Here is a 23353-nt window from a genome sequence, read left to right on the forward strand (position 1 = left end):
TACGTCTACTCTTAGATCAACGAAGAGTGAGATTAAAACTGACTCTGTATCTTAGTTTGGACAAAATCCTGCTTGCACAAGATGCTGAATGTTATTGAGCTCCAATAGCGTGAGCGTGCATGAGGAGTTGGTGGACAGGCATGCGTTGCTGGCAGTGCTTCAGATAAGTGGGAGTATCTTACTCCCAATTTTTTTTTAATTTGCCACTAAAATTAGTTTTTAGGGAGTAAAAATGTAAGTCCCATTCCCAAAGGGAGAATTTTGTGAGCGAGTAAAAAATATATTTTAACTATAAAACAGAAATATTTTTGTAATAACTATTTCTTTACGTATTATTTAACCATGATAAAAGATGCATGTTTACCTCTTTGGATTAGGCAGTAATCAAGGCATAAATTAGTTCAAAAATTGATTTGCGGAGTTTGCTAATTAACATTTTCTTGATTAGCAAACAGTTCCACTTTATTAGCAATATTCTATTTATATTTCTAATGTCACCAGAAGTTATTTTTACCCAAGACATAAAATGAGCAACAATACAGCAGTTTTGATTGTGTACCACTGAAGTGAGACATTAGTCATGTCATGAAAATTCTTTAAAATTCCACTAAACTTGCAGGTCGAATAACTTGGTTTACATACTCGACCTAAGTGAAATGCACTCTACCCATGGCAACGGATGACCAATTTAAATGTGCTTTCTGTAGAATGTTGCATGTCACCACAAACCTACTTTCTTTGGCCCAGTGCTGCCATCCATAGGCCAGACATGCACAGTGAAACCTTTATTTGACATCTACTGGAAACAAGGTAAATGTTAAATAAAAGTTTCAAACATCCCCTGCAAATGGTACTCGCCATTCACAAGTTCTACTAGACTACGCAAGTGGCCAAAAGGACTTTGGGAGCCTTGAATGAGTGTCTGTAAAATGTAAACGGTTAGTTGCATGAATGGACACAAATAGATATGATAAAAAGGCTCTGAAAACGGTTTGGCCAGTTCTCTCCCACAGGTGCTAATAGATAATGCAATCCTAATCATAGAGCAAAGTGAACTCTGAAGGCTAACTACAGTGCATGGTAGTGCAGTAGATCTTCAGGTCTAGTGGTCTAGTTCCAGACTGGATGAAACTAGTGACCACTACTTTGCATTGACATCTAGTTAGCTTTGTGTATTCCTTATGTAAGAGGAAAGAAAGTAAGAGACTATGAAGAATGGATGGCGTAGCAGGCAGAAACCTAGGAAAACTAGATGGAATATTGTAGTTTGCGGCTCTCTCACTTTCAGGTTAAGCGCTCACACAGCCCGCAGGCATCGAGGCGCTGTTACAGAAATTGTTTGTTTTTGGTTTTTTAGTTGCACAATTGTTTTTTTTTTGTGTCTTAGTTGCGTATTTATAACGTGCTTAAACACCCTGAGGATTCTAAACGCGGACCCGAGGATCGAACCCGTGTTGCTTCGTGTCGTCTTGCTTCCAAGGCATGCACGTTGCCGCTGAGCTATCCTCCCAGGACAGGTTAGCGGGTATAAAGTAACATGTTGATAAGACAGAATGTCAAGGAGTATGGGATCAGCTCATGAGTTGAGTATCAGTTGCACAGATTATGTAGCCAGCAGGTTACAGAACTAGGCTTGCCATCAAAGGAATTTGGTAATGTACATTTTAAAAAGTGCTCACTCGTCACCTTCCCCAACAAAATGAAATAAAAGTAAAGTTAACAGATACCTGTCTTTGCCAGACAGGATTTAGTTGGCTTAATCAAAATATCCTCCTGATTACTTGTGGTTTGCCTATTATTTGAAAAAGAAAAAAAGAAAATATTATCTAGCACTCCCACAGAGGCCTTTGGCATGGAGAGGATTACTGCTGCACTCCTACTCAGTTAGCCCGTTTTGAACTTGCAGCAAATAACGAATAGAGAAAAGAGAGTAGAGAGCCCTAAAGACTAGACAGAATGCAGGGCGAGTTGTGCTTTCATTTACGGGTAACTTAAAAATCTAGCTTTGTTATACAAGTGACAATTTAATTATAAACCAACAGATTGCGTGGCAATTTGCTATGCGACGCTGCTTATTTTATGCCTTGGAGTAATAATAGCGGTTTCCTGCTGTGGTACTATGTTTGCTACTGTTCCAGAAATATCCATGGTACTGTGTGGGTGAAGGCAGTGAGACAAGCTCTTATGAACCAGTTTCCAATTACATTTGTTTTTGGGGTGTATTTGGCAATTTATAGAGAGTAAAAGTAGCCAATACACCCCTTATCTGTTGCGCTGGTTGCTGCTTTATGTGCTGCTTTGCCTTTTTTTTTGGTTTTGTTTACTTAAAGTGAAATAACATTTCGCCTCCATAAATAGAGATGGGGCTGTTACTATGACAAAGGTGTGATGGAATGACTACTGTTCTGCAGGAGTGCAGGGAAAGAAGTGGCTAAACGGCCTAATCATCCCCACACTATTAAACAATTACTGATCCCACACATAAAGGTGAAACTGGCACAGCTCGATGGATATACCTTCTTAACCTCTTTTTTATTTACTTGGGCTGAGGGAAAGCCTTTAAGAATGTCCAACCAGGTTTCTGTAAAAATATGAACTTTATTCTGATAATGTGCACAGCTAATTAAAAACAGTAAAGACCCATCCCTGTAAAGGAAAAACAGAGAATGCAGCCTTTGAGAGCAAAGGGACACTCTAGGTGAATACTGAGGTGTAGACAATTTATTTGCACAGCAAATGCCAAATGCAGAGAGTAGGGCCTTATCAGTCACTAGGGTCCTTTCAGGCTGACCAGGGGGACAGGAACACTGAAAATACATTTGTTTTGTCTTGGTGGCTCAACAGCATCAAGCCTGCTTCTTGGGGATTTACTGTAGTCGAGCCAGTAGCCGTGCTGTTCTAGCGACAAGTTGGCTTTAAGACTGCTTTGCGATTCCGTTCTCTGTGTATAGGGCCCGTGTTCAAGAAGGACCACGTCGATTGCTCTGTACAGATCAAGTTGATGGTCAGGTCGAAATGATGCATCCGCTGGGTTGAGTCAGCTTTCGAATCTGGTCAACATGATGCTTTTTTTTATTGGTGCTTGGGATACTTTAGACGGGCAAGCTGGAGATCGAATGGTGACGGAGGCGCCTCACTGGGTTGATTCAGCATCAAGACAGCTCGACAAAGCAGTTGTAAGTGCTTAGAGAGCCACAAGCAGCATGCAGGTGAAATTGAGGTATGAAGTGAGCTGATCAGTCGATTTGGCTTGACGAGTTCTCGAGGTTGTAAACGAGGTTCTGAACTGCTTCTGGCCTTGATGGGAGGCCTAGTCCAGGGTCTTCAGGGACAAAGTAAGTACTTTGCACTTTTCACTCCAGGACGATTTTCTGGAACCTCCAGTGAGCAGGATCCTGATTCCAGTGCACAGGCAGGAGGATAGGGTTTACAGCACGGTGATACAAATGTGCCCTTGGGATGGGTAAGGAGCAGAGCATCCTCAGCCTCAGAGCCTTCTGCCTTCACCTCTGCATTTGGAAAAGACTGCATTCCCAACAGGTTTGCAGTGAACCCTCCTCCTTGTGAAAGTTCAAAGTTGAATTGACTAATATTATTTTTACAGGTAAAATGCTACAGCAGGTTGGTCCAAAGCAAGCCTACTGGAGGGCTTCCAGTCCAGGTTTCTGTAACAAGTTTTCTTTGCTCTCTAATGTCCTATCTAGAGTGCTTTGTCTACAAGGAGATTAGGTCGCCCTCGCACATTACAAGATGGTGGAATCCCTCTCTTGGCCTCAATCTCTCTTCCGAGCTACTCTAAATCAATTCAATTCAAATGTCTGCCTACTTTAATAGAGCACCTTGGTGTGAGGGTCTTTGTTATGTCCGGACTGTCTTTGAAGCACTAGTTCCCAAGGGACACGGATGGTCCTATCTCTTGGAGTAGTTGACCTTCCCAAGTGTATGTAAGGGGCATCGTCCTTAGACAGGGTCCCAAACTGTTTTTGTGGAGACACTGAGGCCAGACAGCTAATACACACCACCCCTGCATGAGTGGATAACTGTTCACCCAGCTGACGATATCACATCCAAATACAGTGGCTGAATAATTGTGCAACCTCCACAGCCACCATGTCATAACTAAATATTGCATATATTTACAGCTTAATGTGCCACCAGGCTGACTAGGGTACATAATTATGTTTGAGACCACAGGTGCAGATGATTTAAAAAAATCATCTGCCTGTTGGAACTTGTGTTTCGGCAGCCGTCAGGATGGACATGTGACCTTTGAACCTACCCTGCTGGCCCTGCAGTGCAGCTGCTAAAGATGTCAAGAGACGGTTACTGCATAGGCACACGGGGGTTCACTATGATTTTGGCATGGAGCATTATGAAGGGGCGGAGTTTCTGAAACATAAGCAGACCTCCCTTACAGAAACATAATTACTCCCATCATTATTTCTAAAAATCGAATACATTCCGGCTATCCAACCCTCACCAGATGGCATTCTGTCACAAAGGGAGTAGATTATAAATTCTAGAAGATGGGTTATGCCAAGTGTCAATGGCATGATGGACCCAGTCTCCTGCTCATGTTGGTTGGGGAAGCATGCATCCATGTACTATTTTCTCTGGGTTCTTCATAAAGAACCATCAATGATCCGGTTCAACCCTCAGATTTGTTGTGACCTAGTTGTCAATTGAAGGTAACATATATTTCTTTCCACTTCATTCTAGCTCCTGTGCCTAGAAATTTCCCTAGGCTTGCTTCCATGTATTGTTTATATGGGGAGCAGGTTCCCAGTCTGAGAGTATGGTGCTAACTCTTACACACAAGCAGAGGTTTGCTGTCCCTGGCTTTTAACATGTTCCCGCTCACAGAATCTCCCTCCAAGCTCTTTGGCGTCATCTACATTTAGCGACCTGCAACCACGAAATGGATGTTCTTCTCCTTGTCTGATCAATGAAAGTCTATATAAGCAGACACGCCCAGTTAAGATGAGTCCAGGAAATGCTAATCAAATACATTGCCATCACTGTTTGAGGTCCGAGGGCCTCTTGCATGGAGTTCTGCCATGGATTCATAATAATTTTGATTTCTGTTTCATGTTGAAGATCATTTGTTTGATCTAGTTACCCTGACAGATTAAGTGTGTGCTTTATTTTCAGCCCATTTCCCACTTGTATGTTCCTTCCTTTTTTCCCAGTGATCTTTTATGGCGCAGAAGGACTAAGAACTAACTTAAGGCATGAAGAATAGACCTACCTTGACTACCTTTTCTACAGTACAGCCATGTTCTATTCACTACAGCAAGGTGTAATTGCTTGTGTATGTGTTGAGTGTGCACATGTTTTGTCCTTTCCACAACTACGTGCTTGCTTCTGCTTGCCTACCTGTTTGGCAGGGCCTGGAGGGGGCTGGACACAGCTGTGTTCTGGAGCTGGTAGACCAAGTAAAGTCGCCCCTTTTTAGCTTAGGTAGTATTGCACAACATCGTGTTTGTTTCATTGTGTCTATGGCACAGCACAACATTAATTGCCTCAATGTGGGTATCAAAATGCAGTGAAAAGCTAGTAGTCAAGAAAGGTGAAAATTAACTAGTGAAAGGGGAGATGCATAGAAGACAAAGAAAAGAAGTGATGCGGTGCACATATCCTATGGTTTAGCAAAAAGAGGTGGGGCAATGAAGTTTTGTTTATGATGCTCCAATGTTAAAGTCCAATAAAAACCTACTGCATGCCACAGCAAAGCACAAAAAGGCCAGTAACATTGCATTGCGCGGCCATTGCGCTCACTAGTCATGTGGCAAAAACCAAGGTTTTGCAAGTTATATATGGAGTTAAATAGAGCGCAGCGTTCACCCGAAGGGATCTTGCGTTCTCGAAAGGATGAATCGTAGGTTGGCTGCACCAACATTAGTGGATTCAAGTTGAACTGTTTTGAGGTGCTTCCGGAAAGTCAATTTAATTAGAGACTCTAGGAAGGATGATTGTAAGGTGTTCCAGATTTTTGCTCTTTGAACCACAAAAGAGCACCCATCGACTTTCTTTCTGATCTCTGGGAATGATGAGCTTTCTGTCCTGGTTAGATCTTAGTGGTCACATCAATATATGTAGACTCAATTACAAGACAGGGGACTGAAGTTAGTTTTGAAGACCACTTATAAGCTCTCTCTAGCTGGTAGCCAGCGTGAAGGGTGCCGTGTCAGAGTAATAAGATACATTTTTTTTAATTTTATTTTAGTGTTCTGGCTGCAGTGTATTGTACTCACTGCGTGGGAGAAATCAAATACTTGGGAAGCTCCAAACGGATGCTATTGTTGAAATCTAAATGGGAAGAGAACAGTGGGGCTGATTCATGGATTTTGTGCGGCGAAAAATGGGGATTTGTGTGCTATTCTGCCCGCAAATCCCCATTTGTTAAACAGGGATTTGCGGGCAGAATGGCGCACAAATCCCTGTTTTTCGGCGCACAAATTCCATGAAACAGCCCCAGTGAGTGTATTGCCAAAACTGGACAAGAAAAGGATAGTTAAGGGAGAATAGGTTTCAATTTTCTAATAAGAAAAAAGCAGGTTTTCATAACTGCTGCAATTTGACTATTCAGTGTCAATTTGTTGTTTAAGACTTCTTTATTTCTGCCTTTGGTTTGGGACATTGCCCAAAATTATTTGGCCAGCATAAAGAAGTCAAGGTGTTTGCTCTCTCATTAACAATTTGTATTTTAGTTTTGTCATGATTCATTTTTAGAAAATTCCAAGTCAATCCAACACTTGATTGAGGACTGACATTCTCTACTCTTGATAGGCAGGTTATCTCCCACCTTAAGGGCAACCTATAGCTATTTATCGTCTGCATAATAGAATAAGGCCTCCCGACTGATGTAAGTGCTTCATTAAGGAACGATGGTGCCATGCCCTGAGGGACCCCACATTTAACATGGGGAGGTTGTGAAGAGAAGGGAGTCAAATTGGATTTCTTGAGAGCAATCTTCAAGAAAGACTTGATCCATTTAAGAACAGTGCCCTGAACGCCTACGTTTTGGATCCTCTTGGGTAGCATTTAATGGTCGACCATGTCATATGCTGCCATAGGGTCTAATTTGCCTTTTAGCTGATCTAAAACAGATGTAGTGATAAGTCTGGTACTGTGGAGTGGTAACTTATCTGAGCGTTGTCTAACAATTCTGAGTTCTCAATGAAGGTTTGAATCCAAGTCACCACAGCCCTCTACAGTTGTTTAGATAGAAATGTTCATTGGGGGATAGGACGCAAATTGTTTATTTCTTTGGGATCCAAGATTACTTTTTTAGGTGGGGATTGAAGACTGAACATATCCAGGCAGCAGGAAAAAGGAAACATGAAAAAGATGAAACATTGGGTAAAGATTATTGCATCATAAAGCAAGCAGGAGTAAAATTGAGCTTGCTCTCTGCAAGATAAAAAAGAGTAGGATCTTGTGATGCATAAGTTCGGGTTTGATATGGACAGCACTGGTTAGCATTGATTTTGACATTTTTTCATTTAATTTCCATCATGATGTCCCAGAATCTATATGGGCAGACTGGAGCCAAGCATTGTGCTTTCTTTCTTTAATTCTGAAAGTGCAAACAGCATGATTTTGGACAGACCTAACTGCTAACATTAAAGGAAACATTTCCCACATCCTCTTGGAAATGTCTGTAGTGAAAAATGTAAATAACATCGGACTCCAATCCTATGAAATCTCATGTATTTCATGTCCCACCTTTCTGTGTTACCTAACCGCCAGATAAATATCATATTATTATACTTGTAAAGAAGCTGTGGTTTGCAATATTAATTTGAATGTTTACACTTTATCTGGAAGGTGAAGAGTCTGCATGCTCATAAGGGATATGATTGATGGTTCCAGTTTGTTGCTGTTTCTGTGAGTAATGTTAGTTTTATTACTCCTGCTTCAAGGCATAAATTAGTTTTCAAAAATTGATTAGCAGATTTTGCTAATTAAACATTTTTTATTAGCAAATGAACTAATTTGATTAGCAATTTTGTACTAATATTGAATGTGGCCACAATTAGTTGTACCCCAAGATATAGAATTAGCAAGAATGCAGAAATGATTTCTATGTACCTCTGAAGTATAACATCAGTGCAATGTCTGTAAAATGCAAAGGTTTGCTGCATGAATGTTACTTCCAGGCTCTAATTAGTACACATTTGTTTTGGGTTAAACAAGAGCCACCATGGTCTTGTTTATTTGCAAAGTACACCCATAGCAACCTCCTTGGAGTATTTGCACCACCCTGCACAGAAGACTACACATCTCATGGATGAACTCAGCTTTAAAAAGAAATAGCTTTGAGTCACTTTCTGTGCAACTGTGGTGTTTAAGGCATCTACTTATTTACACATTCACGGGACACTTGACAGTTAGCTTTGCTAAATCTCCCGTTTCCTCTTGCTTCCCACTATTCTGATTCAAGTGCTAACATAATGATCACAAATCTATTATTGCAAGTCTTAGTTGCTGCTGACAGGAAAGAACAAATGATTTAGCCTTCTGCAGGCTTTATCAGTGCAGAGCTGCGTGCTAGCAAAGGGCTCTGGGACGAATATTTTGCCCACCAAATGCACACAGCCCTGCAATTTTAACACCGCCTGCTCAGAAAGCATTCTAATATTCAAATTGTGATTGAAAGAAGGCGTTCTGCCTGCACCGGCAGTGCTTTTAGTGCGGGGCTTAGCGCAAGCAAATGGCTGTAAATGATATTTCTCCCACCCAAACGGGCAGGAGAAAATGTATTCCCAGCGCGGCCACCTGCACCAATAACGCATCCTGCTTGCAGAAGGCCTTTGAATTACATTAAAAAGATAGTTTTGGAATAAAAAGTTGGGCTAGGCTTTGCTTACCTCTTGAGGCCCATTGCTAAGTCACAGTGGGAAGGTCCTCTCTGCCTAACCTTCCTCTACACTGCAGACCAATTCCTACAAAATGGGTAAAAATCAACTCATTACCTACCCACAACAATGCACACTCACTCTGGGGGGGGGGCCCTCGAGAATCGACAGCCGAACAAATGCCAGTGCAGCCACTTGCCAACACACAGCCCGGCAATCCCAGGGACAGGGTTGGGGCCTTTCACCTTTACAAACATATGCAAATTAGGAGGTTTGCATGTATTTTGCCCTAGAGCGCCTGTACAGAGCTCGAAGTTTCCTGTATTAAAACTGCAAAATCATTGGCTGCATCTATAATGATTCTGCAGTTTTATTTGTTTTTGTTATGTGTTAAAATGGCATCTTCCACTAATGCCAGCTATCAAAAAGTAATTGGAGACGGGCGGTTTAGGGGTGCAAAAAATAACTGTTCAAAAGGCCAAGAGATATGTAGGCTTAACCGCAAAAGGGGAGGGTAAATCGAGATCAGGACCTTTTGCCATGCACTTCTGAACAGAGGCATAAGGCTGCAAGATAGCAGACAAGATCAAAGTGCAGTTGGATTCTGGTAAACATTTTAAAAACTCAAAGACTTTTATTGCAGGGAGTGAGTGGGAGAAGAAGGGTGAGTGAGAGTGAAAATGAACGCTAAGGAACATGGGACAGGGAGCAAGGGAGATTGGGGGCTATAGGCAGGGAAGAGTGCAGTTGTGATGAGATCTCTGGTGCAAGTAAGAGTAAGGGTGTGGGTGACTGCGATTGAGAGCTATCGTGCAAGAACGCATAAAAACTAGGTTTGAGTAAAAATGAGAGCTAAAGTGAGAGTGGGAAATGCATTATTTGAATACATAGTGGGAGTAGTGAGTGTGCATGTTGAGAGGGCTATGGTGTGAGAGCTAGGATGCAAGTGTGAGAACGAGAACCATGGCTGTGGTGCATAACACATTGACCAAGGCAAGCAAACAAATCCTGGCCTGGCCTCTTGTAGTGCAGCCCCTCAAGGTGCTAATAACTCATAAGTTTCTGCCGTGCTTTTAGTGCAAAATCCCCTATGCCTGCAACCCAACCTGCCACCCCTCCCACCTGGTCCCAGTGATAGTTAACACCACTAGCAAGGCTTCTCACTAAGGAAGGGTTGGTGGTGGCCTTGAGGGGGCCTGGACCTCTACCCCGTGCTGCAGCCCGCCCTGATACCAGGCATCAAGAAGGCTGCAATGAGGTTGTTAGATTTGTGTGTAGTGCATCAAACTTGAAGCCACAATGGTGATGCTTCAACAGGTGACCAGAAAGTATAATGTGCAAGACTGCTACAAGCTGTTCAATGATGCTGACACAAAAGATAAGGAGATGCATCTCTGTAGGCACTCAGTAAATCTCCTGAAACAGTCATCAAGCCTGAACAGGATTATGGCATACACCACATGGCCTGGTTGAAAGACAGAAGGGACCAGATCCTTTGAAATTGTTTGTGGTAGGTATGTCTCTTTTGACCTTCTTGCAGCGACCATGTGCCACCCACAAAACAAAGCATTTTTCATTATCACAAACAGTGCAGGAGCAGTGGAAAGTAGCAGAGTGATGATGGGCTCATCATTCATTTAATCAAAATTAAGATTTTTCGAATATTAAATCTGAAGTAGTTATTTTGCAGCACCTGCCGTAATAATGCAGCCTGCTGCTTGTAGAAGAGGCCTTCTACGAGCAGTAGTCTGCGTTATTACGGCGGGTGCTGGGTGCAAGTGTCTGATGGATAACATTTCACCTGCCCGAATGGGCGGGAGAAATATTATCATCAGACACTTGCACCCAAACACGTTTACATGAAAAGGGCCCCTACTGACTCCCTCGGCCTCCTTACCTCAAGAACGTTAAGCCAGAGTGTGAGAGGGGGGGCTGAGATCCTCCTCTCATGACATGATGACTCCGCATCCGGGCTGGGCTGACATAACATTGATACAATGTTTTTAGCCCAGCCCGGGTGCTTCTGCCACGCCTGCAGTGCACGTTGTGCACAGAGGCAGAACTTTAAAAGGCACAATCTTTTTTTTTTTCTTTCTTTTTTGCTGTGGAAATTCATATTGCAGTTGGTGCGACATGATTGTTAAAGTAAACAGCAAAACATCATTATCATATTGCAAATTGCAATGCAATACCGCTTATTTTATGCCTTGCTGCTTCCATATCCACTGGGTATTCATGACCGATTGCTGCTGGCGTGCCACTCTTGCTGACAGCCCTCCACTGATCACCTATGCTCAGTGTTCGTGTCTCTTGCCAAGCTAACAATCGCCCTCACGCCTAACACCAGGTATGGGTGCACTAGCCTCTCTTGACTCCATCTGAATAGGGCAATGTTCTTCTGTGGTCATCTGGACTCCAGTTTGTATTGGTGCCCACAATTAATGAACCGAATACAGTCATACTTTATCGGCTTAGTAAAGCTCAGACTGCTGTTTATCTTCGTTCCTCATAAAGTGTACCTGTTCACGTGTCCAAGCCGTTAACCTGTAATGCTGCATGAACACGCTAGAGAGGGGCTCGCAGCTGTGGCTATTCTCTAAAATGGCAAGCAGTTTCCCTGACAGAAACCTGCGCTCATCAAGACCTGACGGTGATTACTAGCAGAGCACCAGGCCAGCTGTTGGAAGCTCTACAAGTAACGTGGCCTGCAGCTGAAGTTTCCAGAGCATATGCCCAGTCCTCTCAGTATGTCAGAGGCTCAAACATTATATTCCGAGCCTGCATGGTCAGATGACGAAGGCCCTTCAAAACCAGACCTCTCTTTGGCAAGTTTTATGAGTTTTGGCCTCTTCAATCGAGGACACTATCAAGAGTCGTAGCAGACATGTTGGTGCCCATAAAGCTACAGCTAAGTGACATGGGTGTATGCATGAGGTGACAGGAACGCACACTACTTGCCAATTTGCTGTAAAATAAGGCTCCCAAGAAGACAAATTAGGAAAGGGGTAGTTTACTTTTTTGCAAGTGTTACAATGCCTCTGAGCCCACCCTCTTGTTCCTAGCACCCGCCAAAGGCCAATAGAAGTAAGATATATTGTCGGACAATTTTGACAAGCGCTGAGAGAGCTCATCTTAATATGAATGACAATCTGCCTGAAACCAGATCTTAGAGCCCAGTGGTAGGTATATTGGGCCAGCGTGACATGACTTGTCAATTGCAAACCAGGGAACCACAACAAACTTGTCTCGAACTGCTGGAAAAGGTATCTGTAATCCAGCATGTCATACGAGTAGCCAAAAGGAAACGTTCATCTGTGTATGTCATGTTTGGCCATGGGGATTGCAGTCTGCCACAAATAATGGCAGAGTGCATTAAAATGAGGCTTGGAGACTAGACCAAGAGGTGCAGGAATGCTTTGGAGCAGAATGCTCAAGGTCGCACATCAAAGGGAAGATATCCTCAACTCCAGAGAGCCAACCCAAGATATTTTTTGTTAAACAATTTCAAGATCCCTATAGAGGGCTAGAGAGAGGGTATGGCACTTATGCAAGTACAAAGTCCCAGAGACTCAGTATATTGGCCACGATACTGGACCCGGCCAAAGAGCAATAGACACTAGGATGCCATGGGATCCTGACGCCTTAGCTTGCTGGGTGTAATGCCCAGCCTCTTTAATGAATGCTGGTAGCACCATCTAATCTGAGAAGTGCAAAGGAGTCCTCCATAAAAATTCATTTAAAATGTGTAGAATGTTGTGGACATTTTTGTCCAGGGCTCTATTGTCAGGGATGTGAGAACATCTATCCTAGTGGTACACAGCGTTCCAACCACAGGATAGACCAAAATCACTGTGACGTAGTAATGTCTGAGCAGTCCGCTCCTTTCGGGGGAAGGCAGAAGGCAGAAGGCTGATGGATGCCTACAGTTACTCCCAATAGACGAACTAAGAAATGTCACTTTACAAACAGACAGAAAAATATGAACTGTATTATAGAATAACACATTAAGCAAGTATTTTTGTTTTATTTTCTTTTTATTGATTTTACAATAAGTTATAATTCCACCCCCTTCCAACTGCCCTACCCAACCGCTAAACATCTCCCCCGCCAACCCCCACTCCCATCTCAGATCCTTGGCGCTTTAGTCCTTGTGAGGTCATTTCGTCTGGTTTGATTCAACTTGGGTACAAAAGTCTCAGACGTTGGAAGCGTCATTGAGTTCTGTAATCCTCTTTCAAGGAACACCTTTGGTATCATTCTCCACAATCTTCCCCCATTCCTCCCTCCTAATTGCCTCCCGGTCATCCGTTCCCAGTGAGCCATGTAAGGCCAAGAAGCCAGAGGGATGGCAACGTCCAGAATCTTGTATAAATTGGAGACTAAGCCCTTGGTCCCATCGTGTGTTAACAAGAATTTTTCAAATGGAGTAAGGGGTCGAGTGGCCGCGGCTTTAATCTCATTATTTAGCAGCCACTGTCATTGTTGAAAATAGCAGATACTCTCTCTTTCGTCCACCCCAAACTCCTGCTTGCGTTCTACAAATGATCTGATGGTCAGGCCTTGGTACATGTCTTGGATCACCCCACATCCTCCTTCCTGCTATTGGCCAAAATGCCCTCTCTCATTTCCTGTGGGGAAATCACTGTTATTAAAGATAGGTGTAAAGGGCGAGGGGAAATTCGTAAACCTGTATTTCCCTGCTAACTTGTCTCGCATGTCTGCTACCAGCTTGGTTATGGCGCTCAAGTACAAATGCTTTGGCCTATCTTGACATGGTAACCGCAAGACGTCCTTGAGATCATGCTGAGCCCCTGCCCTGTTCATTTCCACCCATTGTTTCCCCGCTGATAGTGTGAACCATTCTCTTATAATCTGCTACTGTGCGGCATCGTAAGGCTGTTGGAAATTGGGCCGCCAACCCTCCTTACCTCCTAGATGCCATCAGGAGCTATCAATTGAGCCTCAACCTCTTCCCCTCCCATATGAAGTTCCCTGTCACCTTTTCTAGATCCTTGATGAAACTAGAAGGCACCGCAGGTTGGATTGCTTGGAACGAGTAAAGCAAACGGGGCAGTGTAACCATCTTAACCGCTGCCATCCTGCCCGTCCAAGAAACCCGAAGATTCCTCCACTTCTGGAAGTCTCTTTTTATAGCCGATAACATGGGTGGGTAGTTGGCTTCGTACCAGCCAAAGAGCGACAGTGTAATTCATACCGCCAAGTATTTCACCCCCCACCGGATTCCAACTAAATGTCACCTTCAATTCCGCCTACCGTGAGGTTGAGGAGTTCAAATTAATTTTGACAAATCAGAAGCCCTGACACTTCACGAAGCCCCTCAGTATCTCCCTGCATGCCTCTAAGGATTCTCTTGATTTGGTGAGTGACAGGAGTATGTCGTCCACAAAGGCCACTACTTCATGTTGCTTAACCCCAAACGGTGTACCATGTTGCCCCCCCTGACTCTGCAGTAGTGGTTCCAGGTAGATTGCATTTAACATGGTGAGAGTGGGAACCCCTGTTTTGTCCCCCTGCTTATTTTGCTAGGGAGGGAAACTGATCCATTAATTGAAAGGCAAGCTACCAGGGTTCTGTAATTATCTTGGACCATCGTTAGGAAGTAGCCCTCCCCAATCCAATTATTCCCATCACTCTGGAAAAAAAAGCACCACTCCACCTGGTCACATGCCTTCTCCCCATCCAAGGAGAGAAGGACCGATGGAATGGCAGTCTTTTGGGCCTTCTCTATCAGGTGGGCTACGTGTCTGATGTTATCTGCGGCCTGTCTCCCTAACACAAAGCAGGCTCTTGGTGGATCAGAGCAGGTAAGGGCGCATCTAACCTTTTTAGCCAGGATTTTGGTATAGACTTTGGCGTCTATATTTATGAACGGAATGAGTCGGTATGACGTGCACTTAGTGGGTTCTTTATTGGGCTTGCGGATCAATGTTATTTTGGCTTCTTCCCTAGAATGCGAGGTGTGCCCTGTCTCCCGGAATCTATTATAAAGGTTTGTCAAGTGGGAGGCCAGGGCTGTGGAAAATGTTTTATCGACGATAGCCGTAAAAACCGCTGGTCATGGTGCCTTATTTGGGGGAAGACCTGCTATGATCTTCCTCACCTCCTCTAATTTCCTAGCCTAGTATCTACTGAGTGCCCTCGTCTGTTCTAGGGAGCTGGATTTTCTCCAGGTAGTCTGCTGTTGACGCTGGGGATCTTGGGAGGTGGTGTAGCTTGCGAAACACTCCTGAATGTCTTCTGTGCGGGAGTGACGGGTGCCTGTGCCATCCTTTAATGCTTCAATTATTTTGCTGCCCGCAGCCCCCCTTAATAGCCTTGCTAATAATGCATCAGCCTTATTAGCCTTGGCATAAAGCCTTTGTCGGACAAACCATAATGCTGACTCAGCTCTCTTAGTCTTAAGGACATTTAGTTGTCCCACCACCTGCCTATAAGCCTTAAGTGACTTCCTGGAGGGGGTCTCCCCTGCCCGTCTCTTTGCCTCATCAACTTCCTTCTTAAATTGGGCCTCAAAGGTCCTCATCTGTCTCTCCCTTCGTGCTTCTGCTGCAATAAATACTCTCCTCATTGTGGCCTTAAAGGCATCCCATCGGGTGCCCTCCCCTGTGTCTCAGCTCTTGTTTAGCTCTAAGAAGGTCTTGATTTTCCCCTCCCTTGCAATCGGGTCTCACAGTAGTTCCCCTGGGACTCTCCACTTCAGACCCCTGGTGAGCGCCCACGCAAATTCATTATCATTGTCACCACTTTATGATCCGCTATTCCCAGAGGACCTACCTCCACGTGTTCCACTGCCCCCATCAACCCCGGCAACACCCAGATGTAGTCAATTCGCGACTGTGTTCTGTGAACACTGGACATGAGAGTATAGCCCCCACCACCCTGCTGCCTGCATACAACCCGTAACCCTAAACATTTGAACCTACCCTGTAATACCGCCGAAGCTACCGCTCCCCCCGTTCCTCCTCCTCCCGGATCTGTCCTGGCTCCTGTTGCCAGGCAAAGTTAAAGGCCTCCATTATTACAATGTGTCCCTTCGTGAAGCCCTCCAACACGCTCAGGAATTCCCTCAGAAAGGCCTCCTGTCTGGTATTGAGGTTGTGTACTGAGGCCAGAGTGTACGAGGTGCCTTTGTGGTCCCCTACCATTATAATATACCTTCCCCCTTATTCCCCCTTGGATCCTGATACTCAACTCTAGACTGTTCCTGATAGCCAATGCTACTCCCCATTACTTCGTTGGACATGATGCCTGCAATATCTGGCGGAAGCCTTGCAATTTGAGCCTCGGCTGGTCCTTTGCCAGGAGATTAGTCTCCTGGATCGCCAGTATATCTGGGCCTGTAATCCTTGTGATTTTTTTTAATTTCCTCCTCCTGAGAGGGGTATTCAACCCTCTCGTTTATGTGTGGACCATTTGAATTTGGGTGATTCTCCATGTACCTTGCTTACCACCACCTCCTTTCCTGTGTGATAGACCCTGGGCCTCTTTCCGTACAATTGATCCCTTGCCCTCCTCATCCCTTGTGCGCCTCCCTTTGCCCTTGGATCCTACCCTGTTGCGTTTGAGTCTCTCAACCCTCTCCCCAGTCCCCTCCCCCACTTCACTTCCCTCCATCTTGTCCCCCAACTTCTGGATGTTTCCCACTCCTCCCTTTTCAAATCTCAAATTCCCCTGCCCCCCCTTGCGCTTACCCGCCCTTATAGGTTCCAAGATGAATCCTCCACCTGAGCTCCTCCTCCCAGGTATGTGCGCTTACTCCCCCCACTTCCTCGCATTGTTGCTTAGCTTGGGCTTGTCTTATCCATTGTTATTCCTCCTCTGTGCCCGTTTCTTTGGTTTCTTCTCCTTGTTTCAGGCATGGGTCTCGTAGAGTCACCATTCTTTGCCTTTCTCCTGCCAATTCCCATGGCCTGGCCTTGCTCGACTCTCTGACTGGAGAGGTTGGTGTGCATCAGTTGGAACTGGTCGTGAAATGCTTTAGTGAGGAGTGACATAATGTCATCATGGAAATCCTGTCAGGACTCTGGTGCTACCTGTTCTGCTTCCATGGGGTCTGCATGTTTTTCCCCCAAGTCCCTTGTTGCATTTGGTGCCCATATTGGGATGAGGGTGCCCACTGTGTCCCCCGTTTGGAGGTTTTGGCTTTGACTTTGGACGCCATCATGCCCGAGTGTTCTTGCCCAATGTACCCTGCAGTGTTGCTGGTGGGGTGGGGGGCATCTACTCCTGATCCAGCACTCCACTCCACTCTCCTCCATCTGAGAGACATTGTCTCTTTAGTTGCCCCCCACTGTTCCATTCATTTCAGGGGTCTGTTGCCCATTGTTGGTGCCCCCAGGCTTTCCTGCTCCCTGGCCTGTCCCTCCCTTCTGCCCTTATTTCTTGATAATAGGCCTCTCCCTGGGCGTAGGCCTACTACCTCCTTCCGTGAGGCCTGGTGGGGCTTCCCTTACCCTCATACAGGGCTGAGGTGATTGCATTAATGGACCCCCCTTTCGGGTCGATCAGGGGGCCGCCCTCCTCTTTTATTGTCTGCTGCTCCTCCTCTTTTAATGCCTGCTGGTTCTTCCTGAATGACCCCCCTGGTCCGTGCCCCTTGCTGTTGGCTAGTCTCTCCTCCACCTCCATGTTACTACTTATGGCTGCGTGTCATCAGTCCCGGAGCGGGTCTCCCTGTCGACGCCTGCTAGGCTGCTACCTTCCGCCTCCTTCTCCGGTGTACACGTGAACGGTGCAAACGTCTTCTAATGTGGTCCTCTTCATTCAAGTTGAGCCCGTCACAATATCAAACTGTCGCCACTGGGGAACCTCCTCTTCCCCACGGCTCCTCCGTGGGGGGCCGTTTAGCTCACGTTCTGTGTCGGAGATGGCCCATGGGCAAGCACTGTGGTCTATGCCCTGATCCTCCCTCTGGCAGGTCTGTAGGGGCCTTCTATTCTGCTTCCGGGTTGGCTCTTCGACACCGCAGGTTGACGGACAGTGTGTGCCCCGTCCCCGATTCTTGGCCCTGGCGTTCACTTGTCGCCCGCGATGGGAAGCCAATACTTACCGTTGCGGATGTGGAACTTTCTCCTCTGTCTCCCTCTTGAGCCGACTGGAGCCCTTACTCTGTGTCCGTCTATGAGGGCCCCGACACTCATCCACGGTGGTTCCTACGTTCATACGCTTTCAGGCTCCTCATATAGATCTGGGGGGTCCTCCTCTTCGTATCTGCTCTTATCGTCCCTACCATAGGGTGTTCCGGGGGTGGTGGAACTGCTTCAAAGATAATAAGGGCGCAGGAGCGGGCTGCCGACACGTCTATCTGGTGTTGGCGGCCATCGTGGAGTCTTATTTTACATAGGTTCTTTGATGTAGAGCACAACACACAGTCAAACAGTCCAAGTGTGAAACAAAAAAAAAGGGCCATCGTATAGACCCTTCCCAGTTCTCTGAAGGTTTGCAGACTTTTTTTTATTTTTTTTTATTTTTTGCGACATGGCAAGTTGGCAGAATTATTTAGGGTCGGTTTTTGCTGCTTTTTTGTTTCTAGAAAAACCGGGGGACACCCCCGCACCCTCCCCCTTCAAATTCCAGCATCCTTCAATATATACCTTACGCTGACTTAACATCTAACAGGCTGTGGTTTTAAGAACCAATATCTAAATTTAGGTCAGTACATTTTCCAGTCTCTTAGCAGGAGTTCAAAAGTTTGTAGAGGTTTCCCCATGGGAAGAACATGTCTTAGTTGATAGGGAAACCAGTTATGGGACAGTCATGGAAGTACCAGTTCTACCACACAAGGGCAGCCAAAGGATCAAACGGCCTGAGGGGACAGCCATGAAGACCTGCAGGTCTGATACCCTGCAAACCAGGGAATCGTGTGTGCAAAGTAAGATTCAGAACCAATCCACATCAATGGTAATATTGCGGTAGAGGGGATGAGGAGAGGGCTGCGAAGCCCCAGAACTCAAGGGACTCCTAGCGACAATTCTAAGGAATATATCCGGATATAGGGACAAGTACATGGTGCCAGTAGCAATGGATTTGGCTTGGCAATGGTGGGAGTACCTGGTAAGTGGTATGCCTCCTTTTGAAGGTCTGAGGAAGGCACCCAGAACCTGAGGATTTGACCACTTGACTGACGATCACCCACACAGAAAGAATAATCTGTGTACCTTGAACAATGACTTGCAAGCTGGAAGCAGCTGTGATGGAGAAGGAATCAAGTAAGAGGAACCCCTCCAAAGGGATCCTGTCGGCTCCAAGGCAAAGAGGAGTTAGCCAGCCAACAAAGAGTCCCATGATGGGAGCAATTGGTGGTGACTACTCAGGATGGAATGGAGCAAACCACCACTCATCCACTCTACATCTTGCTGTGCTTGATTGAAGATTTCATATGTAAGCAAAACAGCAAATGAAAGGAAACAGTCTGAAGATGGCAAAGCCAGTTCAGCTAGCAATGATGACTAAGTGGAGGCGGAGGAGGAGGAGGAGGAGAAAGAAGAGGAAAAGGCAAGGAGGCGTTTACAGCATTGAAAGAAGTAATCGGGGGCAAGGACATATGAGCCAGGCAATCTGGCTAAAGCAAGTCCTCTGCATATTCACAGAAGTCCTTCAGCAACTCTGATAAGAACTGAAGAAGGGACCGGTTGTCCCACTGGTAACGCATTCACCCCTCCAATCACACAGTTGGCAGACGACAACAGGATTTGAATGCCAGCCAGTCGGGCTTTCCCTAACACCAAACAAACTGAGCCACCGACATAGGATGTGTATTAGGCATGTCTGTGTCAGAAAACCAGGCCAAACCAGTTTTCAACTACTCTAGAGGATGTAGGTTGGCTCAGAGCAGTTAATTCTTTTTTACAACTTTTGTTGGGTGCACTAGCCACTAGAGCAGGCAGGTGTAGAAAGAAAGTGAAATGCTTTGATTTAGACCCCATTGCATTGAGGAAAGAGGGCAACTGGAAGCTTAAAGGCAGGTTGTGTAGGATGGTTTCATCCTGATTGAAGCTAACTATAATGTGAATGTTGCTACAGGGAACATGGGAAATGGGTTCTTCAATGTTTGCAGTACATTTTCTTTAAAATTACGCTGCTCGAGTGTTCCTAATTAAAGAAGGGGACAGTATATCTGTGTCTTTAATAAAAATTAAAAAAACCAAGAATTTCCTCAAAGTAATTCTGCAAATTTTTCACTATTATTGTTTACTCTTCCTGTTGTTAGTTGAAGTAAGACAAGTGATCATGATTGAATGAAACTTGTCTCTTGACATAAATGTATTCTTTTTACTATATGTTGTTTTGATATACCTTATTGGCAGTGTTGCAATGCCCTGTGGTGACAATCTTTAAATTAATGTTTGTATTATTTTACCTTGGTCTTCAATATCCTTTGTTTTCGTTTTATAGGTGGATTGGCTCCTAATTTGAAAGCTGCGTATGACTGCTTTATGAAATCCTGTAAGAAAGGCGGAAAGAAGTCTATAGAGGCATGCCATAACGTTGGTCTCTTGGCACATGATGGACGGATATTTGACGACAAGCCTCATCCCATTATTGCCAGAGACTACTATACTATGGCCTGCAATGGCAATTTTGCACCCAGCTGCTTCAATCTTAGTGCACTGTACATCAAAGGAGCCCCAGATTTACCAAAAGACATGAGCCAGGCTCTGAGTTACTCTGTGAAGGCCTGCGATCTAGGCCATGTGTGGGCATGTGCAAATGCCAGCCGAATGTACAAACTTGGAGATGGCATAGATAAGGATGATAGCAAAGCAGAACTATTAAAAAATAAGGCAAAAGACCTACACCAAGAACAAGTAGCCCCCAAGGAAATCACTTTTGGGGAGTGACACAAATAAGACTTGTATTGCAGTGATCTATTTTCAGTGCTTGTTCTGAAATCCCGTCAACCCATTTTAAGGACCACATCAAGGAATAGGTTCTCGCCAGTTAAATAAATGATTCCACTTATATATTTTTTTTAATTTAGTTTTTTCTTTCCAAGATCACTCTGGGTGGAATGTGCCATTGTACAATTCAATCTTCTTGTTAGAATAACTAAATGTTAATTTATTCTGCATATTCTGTTTTCCTAGAGCATTTGTCTGTTGGGTGTGAGCAGGGGATGAAAATCACTCTCAACCAAATTTCATGAATAGTGGAAAAAATTCTAACTCTGTTGTTGTGAAAGACGCGCGAGTTTGAGACCTGTGTACATGTTATGAAACCAAAATCCAACATTATTTGCTTTCGAAGCCACTCCTTTGCCATGACTACAGATACGTGACTAAACTGTAGCCGTTCACAATGCTACTGAAAATCTGTAATTGAGAGCATAAAACCAGATAAATAAGACCGAAAATGCTTCCAATTTCCAGATCCTACTCCATGTGACCCATCCCCTTACCCTCTTGTGTGGCAAAAAACCTTGGTGGCATCTTCGACTCCTCTCTCTCTCTCCTTCTCTCCTCACATTGCGACCCTTGCCAAGAAGTCCCACTTTTAGCTTCAGCTCCTCATAGGCATTCTCCCTTTCCTCACCTTTGTCTCCAGAGCGCTGGTCATTTCTAGGCTGGACTACTGCAACAGCCTCTCCCTCAGTCTACCTAAATCCTCCCTTCGCCCTGTTCAACTATTCCAGAATAGGACTGCAAGACTTGTCCTTGGCCTCAAGCCCAGGGACCACATTTCCCCAGCCTTACAATCTCTAGCACTTGCTCCCCGTTGATGCGTTGATCAACTTGTATACCATGTGCACCATCCACAAGCCTTTCTGGGCCCTAGGACCCCGCTACCTCCAGCTCTCTCTCCCTAAACGCCTCCCTTCTAGAGCCCTTCTGTCTGCTAGCTCCAACTCTGAGATTGGGAGGTAGATCTCTCATTTCCGCAGGAGCCGCCCTCTGGAATGGCCTCCCTGCCCCTCAGGCTTGAGCCGGATCTCCTTAAGTTCCGGAAGCTTCTCAAAACCCCCCTTTTCTTTTCTTCCTTCTCTCCCCCTGCCCTGCTAATGTCCCTCCTCTGCCCTATTTTGCCTGGCTGCCTGGTGCTTTCTGAGTCTTGCCAGGCACCACGCCCTCCTCGCCTAGTGTACCCAAGCACTTGTTCTCCCCTGATTTCCCCCACCCTCCCTTAACCTACACTTGCCCCTTTGGGCTCCCTCACCCGTGCACTAGCCTGGAGGGGCCTACACCACTACTCATCCTCATCCAGCCCCGCCCTCTCATTTCTTGTTACTGCACTTGCACGATCCAAATGACACAAGGCCTAGTAGGACCGTTTTTGTTATTCTTCATCCCTATCCCACCCACTTTCGTCATGTGGCACCATGAAACGCCATTTATTGTATTGGCGCATTATAAATACCCAATTAATAAATATAAATAAACTGTTAAGGCCCACACTGTTAATGTGTAACAAAGAATGACGCGCAATACGCGCTCTTCCTGTGATTAGTGAGAAAGTCCCAAATGCATCTGGATGTTAATCAGCACCAATTGTTTATTATTGGTATCTCGAAGTGTCACCCGACACGTGTTTCGACAAAAGAAGTCGTTTTCAAGGCTGACATTGAGGTCAAAATTAAAAGTATGATACAGTAGAAACAAAACAATTGTGAGAAGTTCACATACACAAGCAAAGAATAACAATATCGTAAGGAATGTTATAGTAACCAAAATTAATTCACATACCCAAATTGTAGTGAAGTGTATTGGAGACACAGGGGGAGGCCAGGAAAAAACACAAAAGAATACTTAAGATGCTTATACCAACAATGTGTTATAGTTTAGCATTCGCTAATGCAATCAGTACATAGCTCAGCATTGGGTGTGCGCGGATAGGGAAACATGATGACACCATAAAATCCCCAAATCAAGCAGAGTGAAAGATGCACTATTTTGTGTAAATTAGAGACCAATTGGCCGAATGCCAGCCTTGGAAAATAATGTGCTCATCGGCAATTCATGTTAACTGATTGGTTAGTAAGGGCGAGTCTTGTCTCATTTGCCAAATACTGGTGATATTTCAGAGATTGTTAACACCATACAGGGATACCCGGTGTTAGTGCTGATTAGCTAGGCTGAAAATGATGATAATAATAGTTTAAACTTGATCCACAATTCCTCAGAGAGTGTCATCGCATGGTGGATGTATCTTTGTTGTAAAGGGTTTGCTGTAATTCAGACGATATAGAACACATTTTAAAAAGAACCAAGTGCAGAGCGGTGAAGTACCATGGTATAACATTCCTGGAGTGTAGATCATTTAAAGTGACAAATCGTATCAAGAAATATAATGGGAATTAAGACACGCTCACCCTTTGTTGCAGTGGTATGCTGTCTAGTGTTCTTAACTTGTATGTCTCTCAAAGTCTGTGTGTGTCCCCCAATGGGCAGTTAATTCGAAAGGACTACCTGTTGATATATACAACCCGATTTTAATATTGTTAAGCGCTGTTCGTGTTCTTGTCTAAATCTGAGTCC

The 23353-nt window shown here is 44.8% G+C and overlaps 1 protein-coding gene across 1 annotated transcript in view; it reads left to right on the forward strand.

The window, feature by feature from the left end:
- COA7 (cytochrome c oxidase assembly factor 7) overlaps positions 1 to 20845 on the forward strand; it is a 71882-nt gene extending 51037 nt beyond the window's left edge. Inside the window, exon 3 of the mRNA XM_069642181.1 lies at positions 20277 to 20845. Coding sequence (XP_069498282.1) covers positions 20277 to 20722 — 446 coding nt within the window. The 3' untranslated portion in view covers positions 20723 to 20845. The remainder of the gene's footprint in view (positions 1 to 20276) is intronic.
- The last annotated feature ends 2508 nt before the right edge of the window (positions 20846 to 23353 follow it).

The sequence above is a fragment of the Ambystoma mexicanum genome, chromosome 1q, assembly GCF_040938575.1.
Source record: "Ambystoma mexicanum isolate Mex_15411 chromosome 1q, UKY_AmexF1_1, whole genome shotgun sequence".
NCBI lineage: Eukaryota > Metazoa > Chordata > Amphibia > Caudata > Ambystomatidae > Ambystoma > Ambystoma mexicanum.